At 43.7% G+C, this 21,420-nt stretch overlaps 1 protein-coding gene across 1 annotated transcript; it reads left to right on the forward strand.

Moving 5' to 3' along the window:
• Positions 1-4,719: 4,719 nt before the first annotated feature.
• MSRB2 (methionine sulfoxide reductase B2) lies at positions 4,720-20,450 on the forward strand. Its single transcript, XM_063450787.1, has 5 exons — positions 4,720-4,896; positions 17,170-17,276; positions 17,729-17,805; positions 19,006-19,153; positions 20,180-20,450. Exons 1-5 carry the CDS (start codon positions 4,785-4,787, stop codon positions 20,276-20,278), a joined length of 543 nt encoding a protein of 180 aa, XP_063306857.1. The 5' UTR covers positions 4,720-4,784; the 3' UTR covers positions 20,279-20,450.
• Positions 20,451-21,420: the final 970 nt, after the last annotated feature.

The raw sequence follows: 21,420 nt of genomic DNA on the forward strand, positions 1-21,420 counted from the left end.
CCACCGAGGAATTTGCATAGTGTGTGATTTCCATTACCAGAATTCATTATATTGCTGCATGCAGTCATCTTACTCTGCAAACAATTAAACAACTTTATCTACTGCAAGCCAGATGCAGTGCAGCATGCTGATAACAGGACATGGGGCCGCGCACTGTCGGCTAGATCACATTAATAAAATAAGCAAGCCAAGCCAAAGGGCAACTGTCACTTCTGTGGAATTTATACCACTGAATAAAACATCGAAAGTCATCTGTAACGTGTCTTAAATGATTACTGCAAGCACCATCACCACTTCATTGTTTTGGCATAAATCACACGATTCACTTTGAAAAGCAGCACATACTAAGTAAGCTACTTAGCTACAGGAGGGGTAACTCCACTTCTGGTAGCAGAGGGGTGAGACCATCTCAGTAAGGGTTACTCTATCCAAAACCAGTGTTTTATGATTCGCACTCTCCTCTCTCATGCAGTTCCTCCACCTCCATCCTTTAAAATAAATAGCATTTAATAAACAAAAAAAAAATAAAAAAAAATTAATATAGAAATATATATATATACATTTTTTTTAAATAAACGTCTTTGCTCCATCTTTGCCTCCCCATTCCCTTCCTCTGTCTGACTCAGAGCGCATGCATGTGCTCTAAACCGGCAAAATGAAAGCCTATGATTGGACCATGTGAGGGCTGCCGTGTAAACACTTTTTCCCCCGCAGTTTAAGTGTGGGGGGAACATCCCTAGAAACCTTCAACATGGCATTACAGGATAAAAAACAAATGAACCTCATTATTAAAATGGGTTAGCATAACCCCTTAAAGATATAGCAAAATACAATATAATCTAGTTCAGACAAGGCGAAGCCAGGGTATTGCTTATCGTATTTCTTTAAATATTTTTTTTTACGCCATAGTTCAATTTGTGGATAGTCGCAGTGTAGGCCAGCTTCAAGAAATGGTTTTAAACTGACCTCGTATAATTGTTTTCAACTGACTTTTGAAACTTTGTGGACAGACTCCTCCTAGACATGAAACATTGAACTTTGGAGTACAAGTATAAGCCATGTACATGCAGTTGTCATGACAACGTATGCCTAAACCAACGTATGCCTAAACCAGATACAAAGTGTCACTTGAACTTCCATGCACACTGGTGTCAGCAAGAGATCGCAGAGGTCAGGTAACATGCTAGTGTCAGCATACCTGATGGCTCCAAAGTAATTGTGGCAGCTTGAAAGGTATTCACACCAACAGAAGCAAAACAAAAATGGCTAGGAAGAAACAGTCACAAAGGAGAGCACACCTAAAGCAGAGCTTAGATTATCACCCCCTTCTGAACTGGAAGTCCTGTAAGGGCGACGGTCCTTCCATTTTGTTGGCACTTAAAGTATTACTTAAAGTTCTGTCAATCAACAGAATGTGTGATATTTGAGATATATAGGTATGTAAGGTCTCAGACTGCAAAATATCAGTCTACTGTCTAATCTCCAACATATTTTACTGTAATGGAAAATGTATACAATATAATTAATATAACTGTAAAACTTTGGGTGATGGTATAGTCAGGTATTCGTTCAATCACACAAAACTAAAATGGAGGGCCTACACCTAAAGACTAGTTACACCATATGTCTCAAATCTCATTATTTTATATATGACGTGAAAAACGGCAGCTCTGTCACACAGTGTTGGTTGACTGGGACAAAGTTCTGCACAAGTGCTGGATTTAAGGGAAAGAACACTATAGTCACCCAGACCATTTCATCTCACAGTAGGTACTCTGAGCAATTGCTGCCTCTTGAGTTTAGCTCCACTGAGCTAACCAAACCAGGAAGTAACAAGATAGAGTATCATACAGCCAACTAGAAGTGATTCTGCTGCACTGAACAAAACTTGGTCACATGATGTAGAATCCCATAGGAGAGCATTGAATACAATGGGAAAAAGTAAGTAGACTTTATTTATTTAAAAAAGCGGGGACCTATATAGATCTAGGGATAGGTTTCTCCACTCGTTCACTACTTGGTTATAACTTACTAGGACCTTCTCTAGGATAATCATCTTCAAAATTATCATTTGGATAAGGAGGAAGATTACGGTTCCTTTTACTAATGCTGTCCTCTTCAGCAAAGGCCACAAGTAATAAATGTTTCTTGTACCAAGCTTTGATTCTTCCCTTGGAATCTTTGATTATGTACACAGGAATTCCATCCATTTTGGTGACAACCTCAAATAGTGTATCTAGACATGTGCAATTCGTTTCTTTACGAATGTAAATTCGGACGAATTTTGGCAATTCGGACGCTTCCAAATTTCGGAAGTGCTGAACCACTGAATTTCGCATATGCCGAAGTGCTTTGGATTTCTAAAAAGTGGCAAAACAAGAGAGGGAGGGAAAATTACGTGAATAATGACAGGAATCTAACCCTACCCCTAAATGTGTAAGTGGTTGTAGTGGTTAGGGATAGGGAATTGCCAAAGTCTCAAAGTGCCGAAGTCCCAAATTTTGCAAGTCCTGAAGTTCCGAACCGAACTTTTAGCCCATGCACATCCCTTGTGTCTATCCACCTGTATGCTAATTTGTGCTTCCCAGGGACTCCCAGGTATCTTACAAGAACTTATCTCCAAACTGAATATCCTTGTAAGTATTCATACTTTGGTATCATATTGTCGATTGTTATTCTCATTTATCTTGATGGTACCTTGCTCAGACAATTAATCAGCTTTTCGAAGAGTTTCTTTCAGAACTCTGGCAAATTGATAATGGGACACATGACTCATGTTATACATAGTCCAAGACAAATATCAAAAGGAAGCCTTGCCTCTCACATAACAAATTAGGGTGAATACCAAGTGGATTAATGCCTGGTACAGTTGTAAGCATGGGCAATAGTTTCTACGTGTCCACTCCAGGTCCTCTTCTCAGCATCGTTATGAGAGCCCAACACATACAACAAGGTTTGGCTGAACCCTTCTTAGAGGTTGATATGGAGTTGTTCTAGATTTCTCAATTTGCAATCATTTCAACAATTCTTTGATGATCTTGCTCTGAACATCTTAACCTTGATCAGAATGCAAGCAGTTAGGAAGCCCATTTTGGATGAGGAATTTCTGCGAGCACACTTTGGCAACTGTAGCAGCTTTCTGGTCTTATGTGGGATAAGTCTGAGGATAGTGAGTAAAATGATCCATGATCACTAATATATTACTAGTCCCTGTGGAATCAGTTTTGTGCATAGGAAGTCCATACATACTAGATCCATAGGACCAGAACTCTAACTCTTTAAGTCACCTATGGGAGCATCGCACATAGGCAATGTCTTTCACTGAATACATTTACTGCGCTTCCAGCAGTATATCTCAGCAGATTCTCTCATTCTGGGTCAATAAAAATCGGTCTTGTATCAATCCAATGGCCTTATCTATTCCTAAATGAACATGGTGATCATGTAGAGATCTGAGCACCGTTCCTCTGTACTTCTGAGGGAGAACCATTTATTTCCGTCCAGTATTTTAGACTTCAACACAACAGCCCATTTTCAACATGAAAGTGTTTGATTCTCTTCTAAGAAGTTTCTATAGTTCAGCAGGGTGGTCCCTCCATAATTGATCAATTACAGGGTCTTAAATGTGGGCCACTTGCTTCTCCTGCTGACTGCTGACCAACACTGAGGTATAGTCAAGGTAAAACTCATTGTCTCGGGAATGACTCTAAGTGTACAGCTTGGTGAATTGATACATCTCCTAAAATGTTTACCTGTTCTCCTTCTACTATAGAGGCCTGGCATAGAGAGGACCCAGGGGAGCTCTAACTTGCAGCTCTGCCGGGTTCCCCTTTCACAAGCTCGGAGCGTTGCCGTGGTTATTATGGCAATGCTCTGAATCTCATGAGAGTGAACTCTAGCAGCTCCTGAGGCTGATAGAGTTCACTCTCACCACTGGAACCACCAGGGCTTCTCCACCACACCACCAGGGATTGCCTTGTACTGTCCCCCCTCCCAGGTAAAGGTAAGCAGGGAGGAGGGATATCAAAATTACTATTTTTTTAAATTAAAAAAAAATATATTTATTAATCTACCCACCAACCCCACACACACACTGCTCCCCCCATACAGACACACACTGCCCCCATACATACACACAATTACCCCCCCCCCCCACACACACCGCTCCCTCATACACAAACAATTACCCCCCATACACACACTGCCCCCCATACACACATACACTGCCCCCCATACACGCACACACACCCCCATATACACACTGCATTCCTCACACATACCATTGGTTTTTATTTCTGGCTGACACTGATCCGCGAAATATTTCTCCTCTTTTCGCCAGACCGCCGCGTGGTGCTAAAAGGTGTTGCGGAACTTGTTGGCGCTTTATAAATAATAATAATAATAATAACAGTACTGCCATTAGTGAACTTCCGTTTATAGGACTTGCAGAGTCAGCTACGATAATAGAGTTATTTTGCTGTGTATATTTTCTTATCTCTGTTCCCAGCAGACAGAGGTCAGTCCTGTGGAATGTGTGTGTTCTATGAAGGTTCATGTTCCTCAGTTTGTAGAATGACACATGGCTGCAGACACAGTGATACATTGCTGCAGCAACATGAGTCGTGGAATGCCCTTTAACCCACTGTACTCCATCCTGGCTGGGCTGACGTCACGGGGGTGGGAGTGACAGCAGCATTACACACAGTGAGAGTACACAGACAGAAGCAGCAGCAGGCAGAGCTGTATACTGACAGACCATTCTCTGCATTAACTCTGACTGCACCATGGCTCGGATACTGAAAACCTTTAGCATCCTTCTGAGGAGAGAAAGGACCGCTCGAACCATCACTGCCATCACCAGCCGAACGTGGAGCAAGCCAAGGATGGTACATACCGGTAGGTAGCAATGATACTGGTAGGTAGCCTTGTACTGTTTATATACTGCCACACTCATGTTTCTATGTCATAATGTGTAATGTTAGAATGGTGCATGTACCTTATACAGGGCTCCAGCTGTGTGTAATATGGAGTTAGTGCATGCTCCTGTGGTTTGTACCGTATACAGAGCTCCAGCTGTGTGTAATATGGAGATTGGTGTCTGTTCCTGGGGTTTGTGTCTTATACAGAGCTCCAGCTGTGTGTAATATGGAGATTGGTGTCTGTTCCTGGGGTTTGTGTCTTATACAGAGCTCCAGCTGTGTGTAATATGGAGATTGGTGTCTGTTCCTGGGGTTTGTATCTTATACAGAGCTCCAGCTGTGTGTAGTATGGAGGTTGGTATCTGTTCCTGGGGTTTGTGTCTTATACAGAGCTCCAGCTGTGTGTAGTATGGAGGTTGGTGTCTTTTCCTGGGGTTTGTATCTTATGCGGCCCCCAGCTCTGATTAATATGGAGGTTGGTGTCTGTTCCTGGGGTTTGTATCTTATACAGAGCTCCAGCTGTGTGTAGTATGGAGGTTGGTATCTGTTCCTGGGGTTTGTATCTTATACAGGGCTCCAGCTGTGTGTAATATGGAGGTTGGTGTCTGTTCCTGGGGTTTGTGTCTTATACAGAGCTCCAGCTGTGTGTAGTATGGAGGTTGGTGTCTGTTCCTGGGGTTTGTGTCTTATACAGAGCTCCAGCTGTGTGTAATATGGAGGTTGGTGTCTGTTCCTGGGGTTTGTGTCTTATACAGGGCTCCAGCTGTGTGTAATATGGAGGTTGGTGTCTGTTCCTGGGGTTTGTGTCTTATACAGGGCTCCAGCTGTGTGTAATATGGAGGTTGGTGTCTGTTCCTGGGGTTTGTGTCTTATACAGGGCTCCAGCTGTGTGTAATATGGAGGTTGGTGTCTGTTCCTGGGGTTTGTATCTTATACAGGGCTCCAGCTGTGTGTAATATGGAGGTTGGTGTCTGTTCCTGGGGTTTGTATCGTATACAGGGCTCCAGCTGTGTGTAATATGGAGGTTGGTGTCTGTTCCTGGGGTTTGTGTCTTATACAGAGCTCCAGCTGTGTGTAGTATGGAGGTTGGTGTCTTTTCCTGGGGTTTGTATCTTATGCGGCCCCCAGCTTTGAGTAATATGGAGGTTGGTGTCTGTTCCTGGGGTTTGTGTCTTATACAGGGTTCCAGCTGTGTGTAATATGGAGTTGGTGTCTGTTCCTGGGTTTGTGCCTTATACAGGGCTCCAGCTGTGTGTAATATGGAGGTTGGTTTCTGTTCCTGGGGTTTGTATCTTATGCGGCCCCCAGCTTTGAGTAATATGGAGGTTGGTTTCTGTTCCTGGGGTTTGTATCTTATACAGAGCTCCAGCTGTGTGTAATATGGAGGTTGGTTTCTGTTTCTGTTCCTTGGTTTGTGTCTTATACAGGGTTCCAGCTGTGTGTAATATGGAGTTGGTGTCTGTTCCTGGGTTTGTGTCTTATACAGAGCTCCAGCTGTGTGTAGTATGGAGGTTGGTGTCTGTTCCTGGGGTTTGTGTCTTATACAGAGCTCCAGCTGTGTGTAGTATGGAGGTTGGTGTCTGTTCCTGGAGTCTGTGTCTTATGCGGCCCCAGCTGTGTGTAGTATGGAGGTTGGTGTCTGTTCCTGGGGTTTGTGCCTTATACAGGGCTCCAGCTGTGTGTAGTATGGAGGTTGGTGTCTGTTCCTGGGGTTTGTATCTTATACAGGGCTCCAACTATGTGTAATATGGAGGTTGGTGTCTGTTCCTGGGGTTTGTGTCTTATACAGGGCTCCAGCTGTGTGTAATATGGAGGTTGGTGTCTGTTCCTGGGGTTTGTATCTTATACAGGGCTCCAGCTGTGTGTAATATGGAGGTTGGTGTCTGTTCCTGGGGTTTGTATCTTATACAGGGCTCCAGCTGTGTGTAATATGGAGGTTGGTGTCTGTTCCTGGGGTTTGTATCTTATACAGGGCTCCAGCTGTGTGTAATATGGAGGTTGGTGTCTGTTCCTGGGGTTTGTATCTTATACAGGGCTCCAGCTGTGTGTAGTATGGAGGTTGGTGTCTGTTCCTGGAGTCTGTGTCTTATACGGCCCCAGCTGTGAGTAATATGGAGTTAGTGCAGCTATCTTGCATCTCTCCAGGTTTGTGGGGTCAGTCAATGTATCTGGAATCTTCTAAATATCCCCCAACTTGCATCACAAACATTCCTCCAGTTTTATTGCATTGCCCTATCTGTTGCCCCCAGAATGGGACATAGGGAGCAATGGTGCTCCTTGGTGTCGATTATTTAATTGTAATGTAATCATTACTCCCAAGGTTGATCACTAAATTGTGAATTGTTGTGCTTTCAATAACTTTCAGTTTGCCAATTCTGGCCTAAAATTTAAAATTCATTTTAAATTCCAACTATTTGTACTTTAAGGGTTTAGGAGTTAATTAATTAACCTTTGAATTGCACTAAACTGCGAAATGCAGTTTAAAATAGCCGAGCTGTGACTATAGCCAAGTTGGAGGATTTTTCCAAACCAGCTAATTTCACTTGATTTTTAAATTCCATTTAAGGTCATTACAATTCAATGTTTTCTAAATAAACCCTGATAGCTTACCAACGTCCTATTACGTCACTGATGGGCAACTCTGCTATTAAATGGCACAAGTGGAATCCCTGTGCCAGATATTTCAGGCAGAGCTTGCCTCACGATATGGAAATTTCCACTGGCATTCTCGATCGCCCCATCTGTGCGCATTTCAAGGGAATTACATGCACCAAGGATTTAACCCCATAATGCTCTGAATTTAATTAGCAAACTTCATGGTTGAAGGGTACTTGCTGCATACAAGCCATCAGGGATTGGATAAATGTGCTATACTTAATTACATGTATTGATTTTCTATGGATTAATTGATTACATGGCAATAAAATTATAATTATATTTCACATCTTGCTGTTATAGAACATAGCAAAAAAAAAAAAAATACATAATGTAAATGTTGAAAGATAGATCTCATTATTACGATTTACTGTTTATATTGAGATTCACAACATTCTGAATTGTAGCAAGTTCAGGTTCGAATGGTAAGATTTAGACTATAATAATGTCCAGACTGTACCTTTTGCTGAGATGGACATTTATTTCTATATCGGCTGTTTTAGCCTCAATTTAGCCCCCCCATGGCGTATTTATCATCAGGGGTATTCAATAAAATTTGAATTATTGTGAACTCTTAGTGAATTACAGATTTTAAGCCAATATGGTGAAATTGGAAACAAATTCTAAGCCAGCTCTGTTTTTAGATCAGCTATTCTAACTTAAAATGTGAAATTCACTTTGGATTCCCGACCCATCTCAGTTTTTAGTGAATAACACGTTTTGATTGACTTCACGTGCACCCATTCCTTGCGTCACAACCATTACACCAAGCTGTAGTGCACGAAGATCTGATAGGAAAGATAATGTTTATACACCTTCTGTGTGTGTTATTTCGTAATGAAAATATAAAGGTAATCATTTTTTTTGTAATTATTTGTTTTTGTCTTATGATCACACAAGACCACACTAAAGTGAACTTTTTAAATGCCCTGTTTACTCACAAATTCAGGATTCATGAACATACACTAACTTTTGCACACCTTCCATCATTGGGCAGGATGGAATTGGGACTGGTGGGCACGGTTATAATGGTCGGGCCCGCCTGGTATCAGTCTGACAGATCGCCTCCCAACCCGCAAGACCATAAAAAGAGCACTACTGATGTATTCTCTGCATAGTCCCAATGCCTGTTGCACAAGGCGAGTGCATTTAATAATCCACTTGCTCTGTACCGAAGGCAAATTTCCTTGGTGTTCCTGGATGCAGGACAAGACTCTGATAGGACCCTAAAATCGTGACTGTCCTGCTGAAAGCATTGCCTGTGTGTGTGTGTGTGTGTATGATATTTCACATAGTGTGTGTGTATTTGTATGACTGCTTGTGTGCTTTGTGTGCCTGTATGTGGATTGCCAGTAATGTTGTATTTATGAAGAATATTATGTATTATTTGTATGAAAGGGAGGATTCTTTTGTAGCTCTGTGTATATCTAGCAGTGTGGGTCTGCAGAAAACGCCCAGTGGGCCTCGATGGGTGTGGACCAAGGCCAGCAGGGGAGATCCTTTCTTCTCCCCTGCCGGCCCATGCAGAGTCAGCCTTGCTGTAAGCACTGTCGGGCTGGTGAAGTGATCAAAGATCTGCTTCACCGGCCCGCTGGCACTTAGTTCCAGCAGAGGGAGGGAAGGGCCTGGGAGGCTTTGTGTTCCAACCGCAAGCAGGCTGGTCGGAGTGTTGCTGTGCATTACCATGGCAACGCTCCGATACAGTGCTCTGCTCACAGGAGGACAGGAGAGTCAGTCTGTAGCCAGAGGAGCTGCAGGCTAGAGTGGACATGCCACCACTGGACCACCAGGGCTTGCAGCATTATGTCCCCCCTCCCTGGTAAAATGTAAGAAGAATGGAGGGGGAGACATTAAGATAGATTTTCACATCTCACCCACCTACACACAGCATAGACCCTATGAACCCTTCACACACACACACTACATCCCTCACACACACACACTACATCCCTCACACACACACACTACATCCCTCACACACACACACACTGCGAGGGGGGAGACATTAAGATAGATTTTCACATCTCACACGCACTGCCTCCTTCACACACACACTGCCTCTAACACACACACACAGAGCACCTCACAGACAAGACAGACAGAAAAAGTATATAAAAAAAACAAAGGAAAAAATAGATAAATATACATACATTTAAAAAAATTAAAAAAAATGCACTTTCGCTATAAAATTAGATATGTGGTGTTTTCTGCCTGTGGGTAATTGAGTTAGTCCATTGTGTTTGTTAATTGTATAAAAGGCAGAGGGGAGGGTTTGTGTACAGTAACTGGGAGGCTTCAAATGTAAAAACTATGTTTTTATTGGATTGTGCATTTCATGTCCTGTGCCCCACAAGGTCCATGTGGGCGGTAACCTTGTGAGGAAATACTGTATAAAAGAAGCAGCTGTACCATTAAACCTTCAGATCTGATTAACCCTCAATACATAGCCTTGTCTTGTTATTGTAGGGAACTGCTATATGCACACTGGGGATTGCTATACTTTGTATACTCCCCTGAGCTCTAATCACTTAGCTCTTTTAAGAGCTGTTCCTGATACGCTCTCCTGGAGGCGAGGTCGTTCCCACACGGTCCTGGATGTCGGAGGTTCATAAAGGGTGGAAGGAAGATGGCGAGACTCCAGTTATGCTACGGCAGTTGTGGAGTCTGCGGTGGTTGTGGTGTCCGGAGCGGTGCTTATGGTCTTCGGCATCAGCTAGAAAGCATCCGTCAACGTGGTCCGTTACAGTTATAGACAACAAACTAAGCAACAATGTGTCAATTAGCAGTTGCTAAGGCCAGTAAGGTATTGTCACGTATTAATTCTCAGGATATTAATATAATTTTTGCCTCTTTAAGATAAGATCATACCTTGTGTATGAAAGGTTAACAAATTTAAATCTGTTAATCTGTAAATAGTTTAAAATAACTGCGCCTCAGAGGTAATTTGATAGCAGTATACAAATATATTCGGGGCCAATACAAACCATTGTGTGGAAATCGATACATAGGACACAAGGTCACGCGTTTAGACTGGACGAAAGGAGATTTAGTCTAGGGCAAAGGAAAGGTTTTTTTTACAGTAAAAATTATAGGAAAGTGGACTTTTCTGTCGGAAAAAGTGGTTTTATCAGAGTCTGTACAGATGTTTAAACAGCAACAGGATAAAATACTTGCAAAAACACAATATTCAGGGATATAATTATTATTTTTTTTTTTTTTGCGGTGCATAATAATAGTACAAGCAGGCTTAAGGTGCCCCAATAGCAATCCTCAGGCATTTCTTCCCGCTTAACATGCAGGGCATACAAGAAACATGCACATTTTTTAATATATTAACAGGCTAGGTCAGTTATATCAGAGAGAGCGTTATTGAAGCAAGTTAGTTAAACAGTGTGCTTGTCCTTAGGTAACAGGCCAACTAGGTAATACAGGCTGGAACTAGCTTTGATATAAGATTGGTTTGCGTTGGGTAGTTTAAGCTTTCACACAAATATGTACTAGGCAGCAAGCTATGGTTTAAAGCTTAGGGGGGATAGTCCCCTGCGAATGATTATGGACTGGGGGCACACATGTGGCGTTATGATCCCGGCAACTGCTGGTATTAGATCATCATGGGGTTAGCTAATATGCAGATACAACTCTAAGCTAAAGGAGTTGGGTATATCTGAGGTGTGGAGATGGGTCACAGTGTAGTAAATGGTGTTCGAAGTGGTACAGCTTTGAGTCAAATGATACTGTCACTGAGAGTCAGTGATCGCTCGGGTAGTAAGCAGTACTCATCCGTAGTAGTGTAGTTTCTCTCCGTTTGTTAGTTCATGCCAGTGATCGGTTGTGTGTGCGAAGCCTGTGTTCAGGTCACCGCATCAGCCAATGCCTTCATCGGGTCGTGTGGCTGTCGGAGCGTGGGTGCAGTGGATGGTGCTGAGTAGTTTTGAGGAAGGGGGGGCTTCTCCCCAGCCCCAGGCCTCATGTCGGGTCTGCTTCTGTTTGCCACAGATTCGGTCTTCTACGTGGGCCGGGTCTTGCCCCATGTGGGCGCCGTGAGTGGCCCCGGTGTTTTGCCGCCGCCAGCGGCGGGCGGGCTTCTGGCGTGGTGGCTGAAGCTTCGGAGGACGTCTCCATGGGACCTACGGCCCGGGTGGGTATACATTGGTAGTAGCGGGAGTGGGAGAACAGGCTTTACCTGGAATCTGACCCCTCCGTTTCCTCCTCATCGTCTCCGCTCTGTGAGCCGGGGAGGACCCGGTTAGGTGTTGCTCCAAACGGGCCCAGAATTTCTGGAAAATTAAATCCAGACTGGTAGGCTGGGGTAGTGTGAGTACAGGCCTGAATATAGTATCCGCCATGTTGCTGGGTTCAGGAAATTCAGAGGCCCAGTCCGGGTGGTCAGGCGCAGTCCGCGTAACTTTGCATGCCAGCTTGGTGGGGACCGGGATAACCCCCGCCGGTCCATAGGGGGGGGGGGGAACGGTGGTCTGAGCAGTGCTTTTCAGTGCTGAGGGACAACGGGAGAGCGGCCGTCTCCACATGTCCGCCTCGTGTGTAGGCCTCAGTGGCTGAGTGATCGGGACCTTGGCGTATAACCTCGGGAAAGGTGTCATCCTGTAGGTCTCGGTGTCCCGAGTCACTTAGGAGCCAGAATGAGTCGGGTTACAGGTTCAGCTTAGTGGGATTCAGCGTAGTTTGTATGGGGCTGCAGGAGCTTCCGCAACACACGTCTGCTCTGTTCTGCAGTCAGGCCCCGCCCCCCAGGGATATAATTTTTCAATATGTGAGGTAGCCACCTCTAGATCAAAGGAGAGATCTGACTGCAATACTGGGGTCGAGAGTTAATTTTATCCCCTAGTTTGTTGCAAAATTGGAAGTGCTTCAAACTGGGGTTTGTTTTTCCCTTCTTTTGGATAAACCGCAAAAACAGATGTGAGAGAGGCTGAACTCGATGGGCACATGTCTCATTTCAGCTATGCAAGGTAATCACAAATACCTTTTTAAGCAGACCATTTTTATTTATATATTTTTGTCATACCTACTGTATGTTGGAATAGTATGCATTTTTACTTTTATACTAACATTTAGGACCCTCTGTGAAATATTGCAAGGTAAATGGACACTGTATACTGTCCAAAGCTTTTTATTTCCCAAATAGTTTTAATAAAGGATAAACGATAAAATTAAAATGTGTAAATTTGCATAACTTTAACTTTTAAGTTTTGTCTGCAACCCAATCTATAAACAAAATTGCTGGTTCCTGATCTGTTTATATGCTAGCTATGGGTACCTTGCTTCAAATAAATGCCATGGTAAAAAATGTTTCAATTAGTGAGTTTCAGACTTCAGCCTAACTTCAGTTCTGATTTTAACTTTAAATTTGACTTTCACTTTAAATTTCTGACTGTTCGTGTTTTAGTGGATAACCCTGTTTGTGTCAAGTATTGAGATGTTTTTTTCTTTTTTTTTTATATATATACTTTTGTTGTGCCTTCCCCAAGATCATTCCCAGCTCATGAACCGATTTTGCCAAATTACATCTAATGCAAGACATTAAAAGCCTTTGCAATATTCAGTGATGTATTTATCTGGTAAGCGGTGATTAGACAGACCAGAATACAAGCCATCATATCCAGTTTCACAATAAAGATATTAATAGCTACATATAATGTGTTATCTTCACACAGCTGGTTAATGTATAACTCTCAGCAGTAGTTAGCATTTTCCAGATAGTCGTGTCTGTTTTCATGCTATAAATGTTCTTGAAAGCCTCTGGATAAGTGTCCTCAGATGACTTATAACACCATGGGAAAATCTCTTTCAAGAGCAGCTTTTACGGCCAATATACACAGGAAAATGTTGCTCATGGAACACGTAGACATCCAAGCAAGCATGTTTATAATTTTATTTTATTAATTTCTAAGCATCATTATTCACTGTTTGCTTTGCACTCAGAGACAAACTCGTGGTTTTCTATTTCATTTAACCAAATTGACTCTGCAGACTAGTTAAAGAGACATATAGTCACCAAAACAACTTTAGCTTAATTAAGTAATTTAAGTGTACATGTTCTTAGATTCTACTGAGTTACCAGGTGAATAGAATTTATTACCCATATTAATCCTACTCATTCTGACGCCCTTTAAAGGGTGAAGGTGACTTTTAACCCTGAGCTACTGCAATCAGAGCATTTGCTCATTATTATGATTGTTTATTTCGTGCTAGCAAATTCCTATTTCAACTACTAATATGTGAGTTACGAAAAAAGACTCTAATAGAAAATTCAGCTGAAATATCAACATTAGAGTTGAGTGGACACCTGGATGTTTGGGTTTGCCGGGTTTGCCAGGTTCGGCCGAACTTCAGCAAAAAGTTTGAGTTCGGGACTCGAACTTGACCCTGAACCCCATTAAAGTCAATGGGGACCCAAACTTTTGGGCACTAAATTGGCTCTAAAATGGCCCCCACCTCTGCGTGGCGGGTGGGGGCCCTACAAAACAATGAGGGGGGGACCTACCCCCCCCCGACCCCCACCCCTGAGCGGTGGGTGGTGGCCCTAAATAAGATTGAGGGGGGGGCCTACCGTCCTCCCCCCCGGCCCCCACCCCTGCGCGGCGAGTGGGGGCCCTACATAACAATGAGGGGCGGGGACCTACTGTCCTCCCACCCCTGAGCGGTGGGTGTGGGCCCTACAGAACAATGAGGGGGGGACCTACTGTCCTCCCACCCCCAGCCCCCACCCCTGATCGGTGGGTGGGGGCCCTAAATAAGAATTTGTGGGGGGGGAGACCTACTGTCGCCCCCACCACTGAGCGCAGTGGCATACGTACCGCGGTCGCATGGGTCGCAGCTGCGACCGGGTCCGGCACTCCAGGGGGCCCGGCCGCCCTGCTACCCCCCGCGACCGGGTACCAGCTGCCACGCTTTGCGGCCCCGGCCCGTGCGGCAAACCGCCGGGGCCGCATGTCAGGGGGCCATCGGGTGGCCCATGCTGTCAGGGCCACCCGATGGACATGGATTTTAAGGGGGCCCGGTCTGCGCTGAGCGCTTTAAGTGCTCAACCGGGCCCCCTCTGATGAGATCATCACACGCTGGGAGGAAGTGACCGCACGTCACTCCTCCCAGCATACTGAGAGCCCGCGCGGGAGGAAACAGAAAGGAGGAGGGAGTCAGAGTGGGAACTCTGACTCCCACCAGGCTGAGCCACCACTGGACCCACACATGATAGGAAACATTTTGTGTATTTGTGTGTGTATGTCTGTGTCTCTGTGTGTATGTATGTCTGTGTATGTATATGTCTGTCTGTGTCTCTGTATGTGTGTATGTATGTCTGTGTCTGTGTGTCTGTGTCTCTGTATGTGTGTATGTCTGTGTCTGTGTATGTCTGTGTATGTCTGTGTATGTGTGTGTGTATCTTTATGTATGTCTGTGTATGTGTGTGTGTGTATCCATATGTATGTCTTTGTCTCTCTGTGTGTGTATGTATGTGTGTGTCTGTGTCTCTGTGTATGTATGTCTGTGTCTTTGTCTCTGTGTGTGTGTGTGTGTATCTGTATGTATGTCTGTGTATGAATGTTTGTGTCTGTGTCTCTGTATGTGTGTATGATTGTGTGTCTCTGTGTGTGTGTGTGTATCTGTATGTCTGTGTATGTATGTGTGTCTGTGTCTCTGTATGTGTGTATGTATGTCTCTGTATGTGTCTGTGTGTCTCTGTATGTATGTGTCTGCGTGTGTGTCTCTGTATGTATGTGTCTGCATGTGTGTATGTATGTATGTGTCTGTCGGGGGTGTGTGTATGTGTTTGTGTCTGTATGTATGTGTCGGGTGGGAGGGGCCCACAGTCAGGGGGAAGAGGTTCACGGTAGGGGGGGCCCACGGATCAGTTTCACACCGGGGCCCCATGGAGTGTGTGTACACCACTGCCTGAGCGGTGGGTGGGGGCGCTACATAACAATGAGGGGGGGACCAACTGTCCTCCCCCCCAGCCCCTACCCCTGAGCGGTGGGTTGGGGCCCTAAATAAGATTGAGGGAGGGGACCTACTGTCCTACCCCCCCTCCCCGGACCTCACCCCTGTGCAGCGGGTGGGGGCCCTACATAACAATGAGGGGGGGACCTACTTTGTCCCCCCCCTGGCCCCCACCTCAGAGTGGTGGGTGGGGGCCATAAATAAGAATGTGGGGGGGACCTACTGTCCTCCCCCCCGGTCCCCACCCCTGAGCGGTGGGTGGGGGCCCTAAATGAAAATCCCCCCCCCCTCCAAGGTCACTAGGGGTCCCCAAGCCCCTCAAGCCCCTAGTCACCTCCCCCCACCCAAATAAAAATCTATTCCCTACCTACCCCCTCACCCTAAAAATAGTGAGGGGGGTTGAGCTCTGCGTCCCTCCCCCCTTTTGGACCGGTGGGGGTCCTCCCGGTCCCACCTCCACAGCAGCCAACACCTATCCGCACTCAGACTCACCCTACCCCAGGCAGCAGTGTGCAGAGTGGCCGATCTCAAGATGGAGGCGGGCACAGCACTTCCACAGGCGTATTTAGGTGTGGCTTTCACGGTCAGCGAAGCTCTGTCCAGGCTGGCCACCCTCTTCGAACGCTTCTGGGACAAGTTGCATCGCAGGCTTCCCACATGTGCTCCTCAAACCGCCCCAGCATGCTTACCCGTGAAGCCAAGCCAAGCCCTCGGGTCCAACGGGTGGTCTCGGACCTACCAACAGTTCCCCCAAGGCTGCAGACTGCGCTGGTTCCACACAAGCAGGGCAGCTTCCAAGCCCACTCTAAAGACAAAGAGCCCTTGATGCGCACAGCAGGCAGAACGGAGGAGAGGCACACAAAAGAGGAACCGCTTGAACTGCCACCTACCTACAAGCTGCCATCTAGAGCGATCAGCGCGGATTGAGTGTAAGCCCCCACTATGGCAAACCATGCAAGCAGCACGGTGCAGCGACAGGCAAACTGACACAGTGGCAGGTGCCGACACTGACCAAAATCGGATTCCCTGTGACCACTCTGCATCACTGGCCTCCAAATATGCTCAAGGCCCTGAAATACTGCCAAGCAGATTTGCTGTGCTTCCCGATGTCAGTAGTCAGTTGAACATGGACTTAACATGCCCTACCGTGCCTAAGTTACCAAACCCACTATACACTCGCTTTGGTGGGGCACTGTAAGTGCCGGCGGTGTATTAACCTATCCTTGCCTAGCAAATGTGTTAAACTCAATTTGCTGTTCTTATAAATAATGTGTAAGTTTTAGAACACATATTTGACTATTCATGTCCTAACTGTGAATAACCTTTACTGTCAGCTCAACTTACACAGACTACTATTCTTGAGCTCACTAGCCTGACTTATCTATCTATTACTTTAAAACAAAAATTGTGCCTTAATAGCAAACGTCACATCTTGTATTGCATATTGAATTTCTCTATACCTTGACAACGCTGTTATGGCGTACTGAGGCTGTTTGTTAATCTGTGCACAACAAAAATAAAGAATTATTAAAAAAAAAAAAGTTTTGTTTTTAAAATCTATTTCTTGCATTTTCTGCAATCTAGTTAGATAATAATTATACAAAAATGTTTTTATTTATTTTTTAAAATATTTTTCTAGATTTGGGTTCCCTTACAAGATATGATGAGACCACCACTTCCACAGATTGGCAGAAGAAGCTCACTCCTGAACAGTACTACGTCACACGAGAAAAGGGAACAGAACTGGTAGGTTGAGTGACCGTTTATGGTAGAGACAGACAAATATAGTGGAACTATACTCTTTGTCTCCGGGTGATGCTACTTAAAGGGACACTCAGTGGCGTACATACAATACATGGGGCCCCGGTGCGAAACTGATCAATGCCTCCCCCCCATCCGTCAGTTTCCTCACCCCCCGACAGACACACACACACATGAATTTGAAACTTTAGTCTAGACGAGCCCTAATGAAAAACTTCCAATCCCTAAATTATTCTAAAATGTAAAACCACTTTGAAGTCCTGACAAATCTCACATTAGTGAGTCACGTTCTATTTATTTTAATAAATGTCGATATTTATTTCATGCTGTCAATGACAAGTAATTAGTTTGTATCATGTTTTTTAAATTGTAAATCACAGATAGCGGAAACTGTCCTCTTTCCTCTGGCTGTGCTAACAATATATTTCTATCTCCAGCCTTTCAGTGGGATCTACCTGAACAACACAGACGAAGGGACTTACCACTGTGTTTGCTGTAATTCTGTACTGTTCAGGTAAATACTGTTATTTTCTGCTTGTGTTCCTCTTTCCAGCTGAGATTACTGCAATATGAACATACACCGGTCAATCGGATGAATGAAAACCCATTATTTCCAAAGAGCACAGCAAACGGCAATCACTCAGAAAGATCTCGATTTTGCTATCAAGGAGCAGCATGACTCCCTGTATGCAATCTATGAAATGTGACTATATTCCTTTTTCATTTCAGCCGTAAAATTTGAGCTTTACAATCCATGGGAAGTCAAGCTGATTTGATTAGTATCCTCCTGATATTTTTTTTTTCCTCTCACCATTTCGATCTCAAATATTTTGCTGACCCAGCAATTATTAAGAGGAAAAAAAAATTTGCGATCTTTTCCAGTGTGTTTTGGAGAAATGATTGCTATTGGAGTGCATTCCACGTATCAACTTGGTGTCGTGGTGAAGTTGTTTTTTGCCGGATTAAAACTCCTATCATCCTTTGTGAAACAGATGGCTATGCAGACCTAGTGTTCGTTCCCTAAATAGCTGACCTTTAAAATGATTCAATACGAAAAAAGTGCTATTACACCAATAGTAATGCTAAGGAGCTGTCCAGTAAAATCGTGCTAATATATGAACAATTTAAACAGCTATTTGAGGTCCTCGTAGACCAGGATTAGAAATGATTGCACTTACCCTGATACCCATACCGTGACCCATTCTATGAATAAGCTGATAGCAACCACTATCAGATTGCTGAGTTAAACTATGGCTGGGCCTGAATTACATATCTCATAGACGACCAGCTGAACAGTGATTTTATGGAATGACAGAAAATGGGCATGAATGAGATGCTCCAAACTGGTAGGACATCTTGCTGGTCTGGGAGGTCTCCACCAACTGCAGCAGGTGTCTGTACAAGTTCTGCAGTTGCAGGATCTTTAAAGATTTATTTATGTTTAACTGCATTATCTAAAACAATTCACCTGGACTAGTTTTCTTTAAGGAACCTAACTGCAGGTGAAACCTAATTTTCCTTTCCTTAAGATTTAGCTATATAAATAGCAATGATAGTTTATGAATTGAGGAATTTTGCAATACAGTTTTCTATACACTACCATTCTGTTTTAGTCCCTGTTTCAATGCACTATAAATTGATTTCACTAAGCTTTTAGTCAATAAACCCTTATGTGTTACTGGGTCATTTAAAGCATTCTTTTTCTCCTTACTAGTTCTGACAAGAAGTACAATTCTGGGACTGGCTGGCCTTCTTTTTCAGAAGCCTATGGCACCCAAGGGACTGATGAAAGCAATACGAATATATTGAGGCGACCAGATAATTCTCTTGGATGTACAGGAACTGAAGTCATCTGCAAAGAGGTAGTCACGTCTGTATTCTATGCAAAAACAAAGACTCTGCTGTTAAAGCAAGTGTCACAGGGTACCGCATTGTAGGGTTCAGTATTCTAGTCCTGGCAATTTTAGCTATAGGTTGTACTAGTCATATCACTATCAAATGTATAGCTATGCCAAGGGGTTAAATAATGCAATTTTCCCATGATTCCTAGTATGTATATTTGCACATAAGACAATTGAGATTTGCATATTTGATACAAATCTACAATTTAAAAAAAGTTGTTTTTAATTATTATTATTAAAAAATGTGAAGTTCCTTTTAATAATCATTTATGGTTTTATCGGTGATGTGGGCCAATTTGTTGTAAACTGTTATCTTTAAAGGGACACTATAGTCACCAAAACAACTTTAGGTTAATGAAGTAGTTTTGGTATATAGATCAAGCCCCTGCAGTCTTAATGCTCACGTCTCTGCGATTTAGGAGTTAAATCACTTTGTTTATGCAGCCCTAGTCACACCTTACTGCATGTGACTTACACAGAATTTCTGAACACTTCCTGTAAAGAAGTCATCTAATGTTTACACTTCCTTTATTGCAAATTCTGTTTAATTTAGATGTTCTTATCTCCTGCACTGTTAATAGCTTGCTAGACCCTACATGAGCCTCCAGTGTGTGATTTAAAGTCCAATTTATAGAGCAGAAGATAAAAACTTATAAAGCAAATTAACATGTGATTGAAAATTAAACCATTTTTTTTTCATGCAGGCTGTCAGTCATAGCTGGGGAGGTGTGGCCATGTCTTCATAGACAGAAACAAACATAATTTAACTCCTAAATGGCAGACAATTGAGCAGTGAAAATGCAGGGACATGATCTAAACACAAAAACTGCTTCACTACGCTAAAGTTGTTTTGGTGACTAAAGTGTCCCTTTTACTTTGCTATTTATTTTTTCACCTCATATTTAGTAAGGAATGCACATTGATACTTGGACAGTATTGTATCAGTACCCTTAAAAAGTTTTCCTATATTTTCCTACTCTCTTGCAGTGCGATGCTCACCTTGGTCATGTCTTTGAAGATGGTCCTGCTCCTTCTGGTCAAAGATTCTGTATTAACAGTGTTTCCCTGACCTTCAGACCGAGCTAAACTGCATGATTTCATCTTCCTTTGTATTGTATGCAATTCTGTTTTTGTTTTTATTTTTCAGTTGTGGTTTATCCCAGAACTTTTTAATGTAGCTTAATGACCAGTAGTATAATCTTACAGCATATACAGTTTCTCACAAAAGTGAGTAAACTCCTCACATTTTTGTACATATTTTATTATATCCTTTCATGTGACAACACTGAAGAAATAACACTCTGCTACAATGTAAAGTAGTACGTTTACAGACTGTATAACAGTGTAGATTTGCTGTCCCCTCAAAATAACTCAACACACAGACATTAATGCCTAAACCGTTGGCAACAAAAGTGAGTACACCCCTAAGTGGAAATGTCCAAATTGGGCCCAGAGTGTCAATATTTTGTGTGGCCACCATTATTTTCCAGCACTGCCATAACCCTCATGGGCATGGAGTTCACCAAAGCTTCACAGGTTGCCATTGGAGTCCTCTTCCGCTCCTCCATGATGAAATCACTGAGCTGGTGGATGTTAGCTCCCCCACCTTCCGTTTGACTATGCCCCACAGATGCTCAATAGGGTTTAGGTCTGGAGACATGCTTGGCCAGTCCATCACCTTTACCTTCAGCTTCTTTAGCAAGGCAGTGGTCGTCTTGGAGGTGTGTTTGGGATCGTTATCATGTTGAAATACTGCCCTGCGGCCCAGTCTCTGAAGGGAGGGGACCATGCTCTGCTTGCGAATGTCACAGTACATGTTGGCATTCATGGTTCCCTCAATGAACGGTAGCTCCCCAGTGCCGGCAGCACTCATGCAGGCTGGGACCATGACACTCCCACCACCATACTTGATTGTAGGCAAGACACTACTCTTTGTACTCCTCACTTGGTTGCCGCCACACAGTAAACATAAGTTTATCTTGGTCTCATCGGACCACATGACATGGTTCCAGTAATCCATGTCTTTAGTCTGCTTGTCTTCAGCAAACTGTTTGTAGGCTTTCTTGTGCATCATCTTTATAAGATGCTTCCTTCTGGGACGTCAGCCATGCAGACCAATTTTATGCAGTATGCGGCGTATGGTCTGAACACTGACAGGCTAACCCCCCACCCCTTCAACCTCTGCAGCAATGCTGGCAGCATTCTTATGTCTATTTCCCAAAGGCAAC

The sequence above is a fragment of the Pelobates fuscus genome, chromosome 4 (genome assembly GCF_036172605.1).
Source record: "Pelobates fuscus isolate aPelFus1 chromosome 4, aPelFus1.pri, whole genome shotgun sequence".
Classification (NCBI taxonomy): domain Eukaryota; kingdom Metazoa; phylum Chordata; class Amphibia; order Anura; family Pelobatidae; genus Pelobates; species Pelobates fuscus.

Coding starts and splice junctions, on each gene's coding strand:
- MSRB2 (XM_063450787.1), top strand. CDS start 4,785: ATGGCTCGGATACTGAAAACCTTTAGCATCCTTCTGAGGAGAGAAAGG. Junction 4,897..17,169: donor GCCAAGGATGGTACATACCG/GTAGGTAGCAAT, acceptor ATATTTTTCTAG/ATTTGGGTTCCCTTACAAGA. Junction 19,154..20,179: donor CTGAAGTCATCTGCAAAGAG/GTAGTCACGTCT, acceptor ACTCTCTTGCAG/TGCGATGCTCACCTTGGTCA.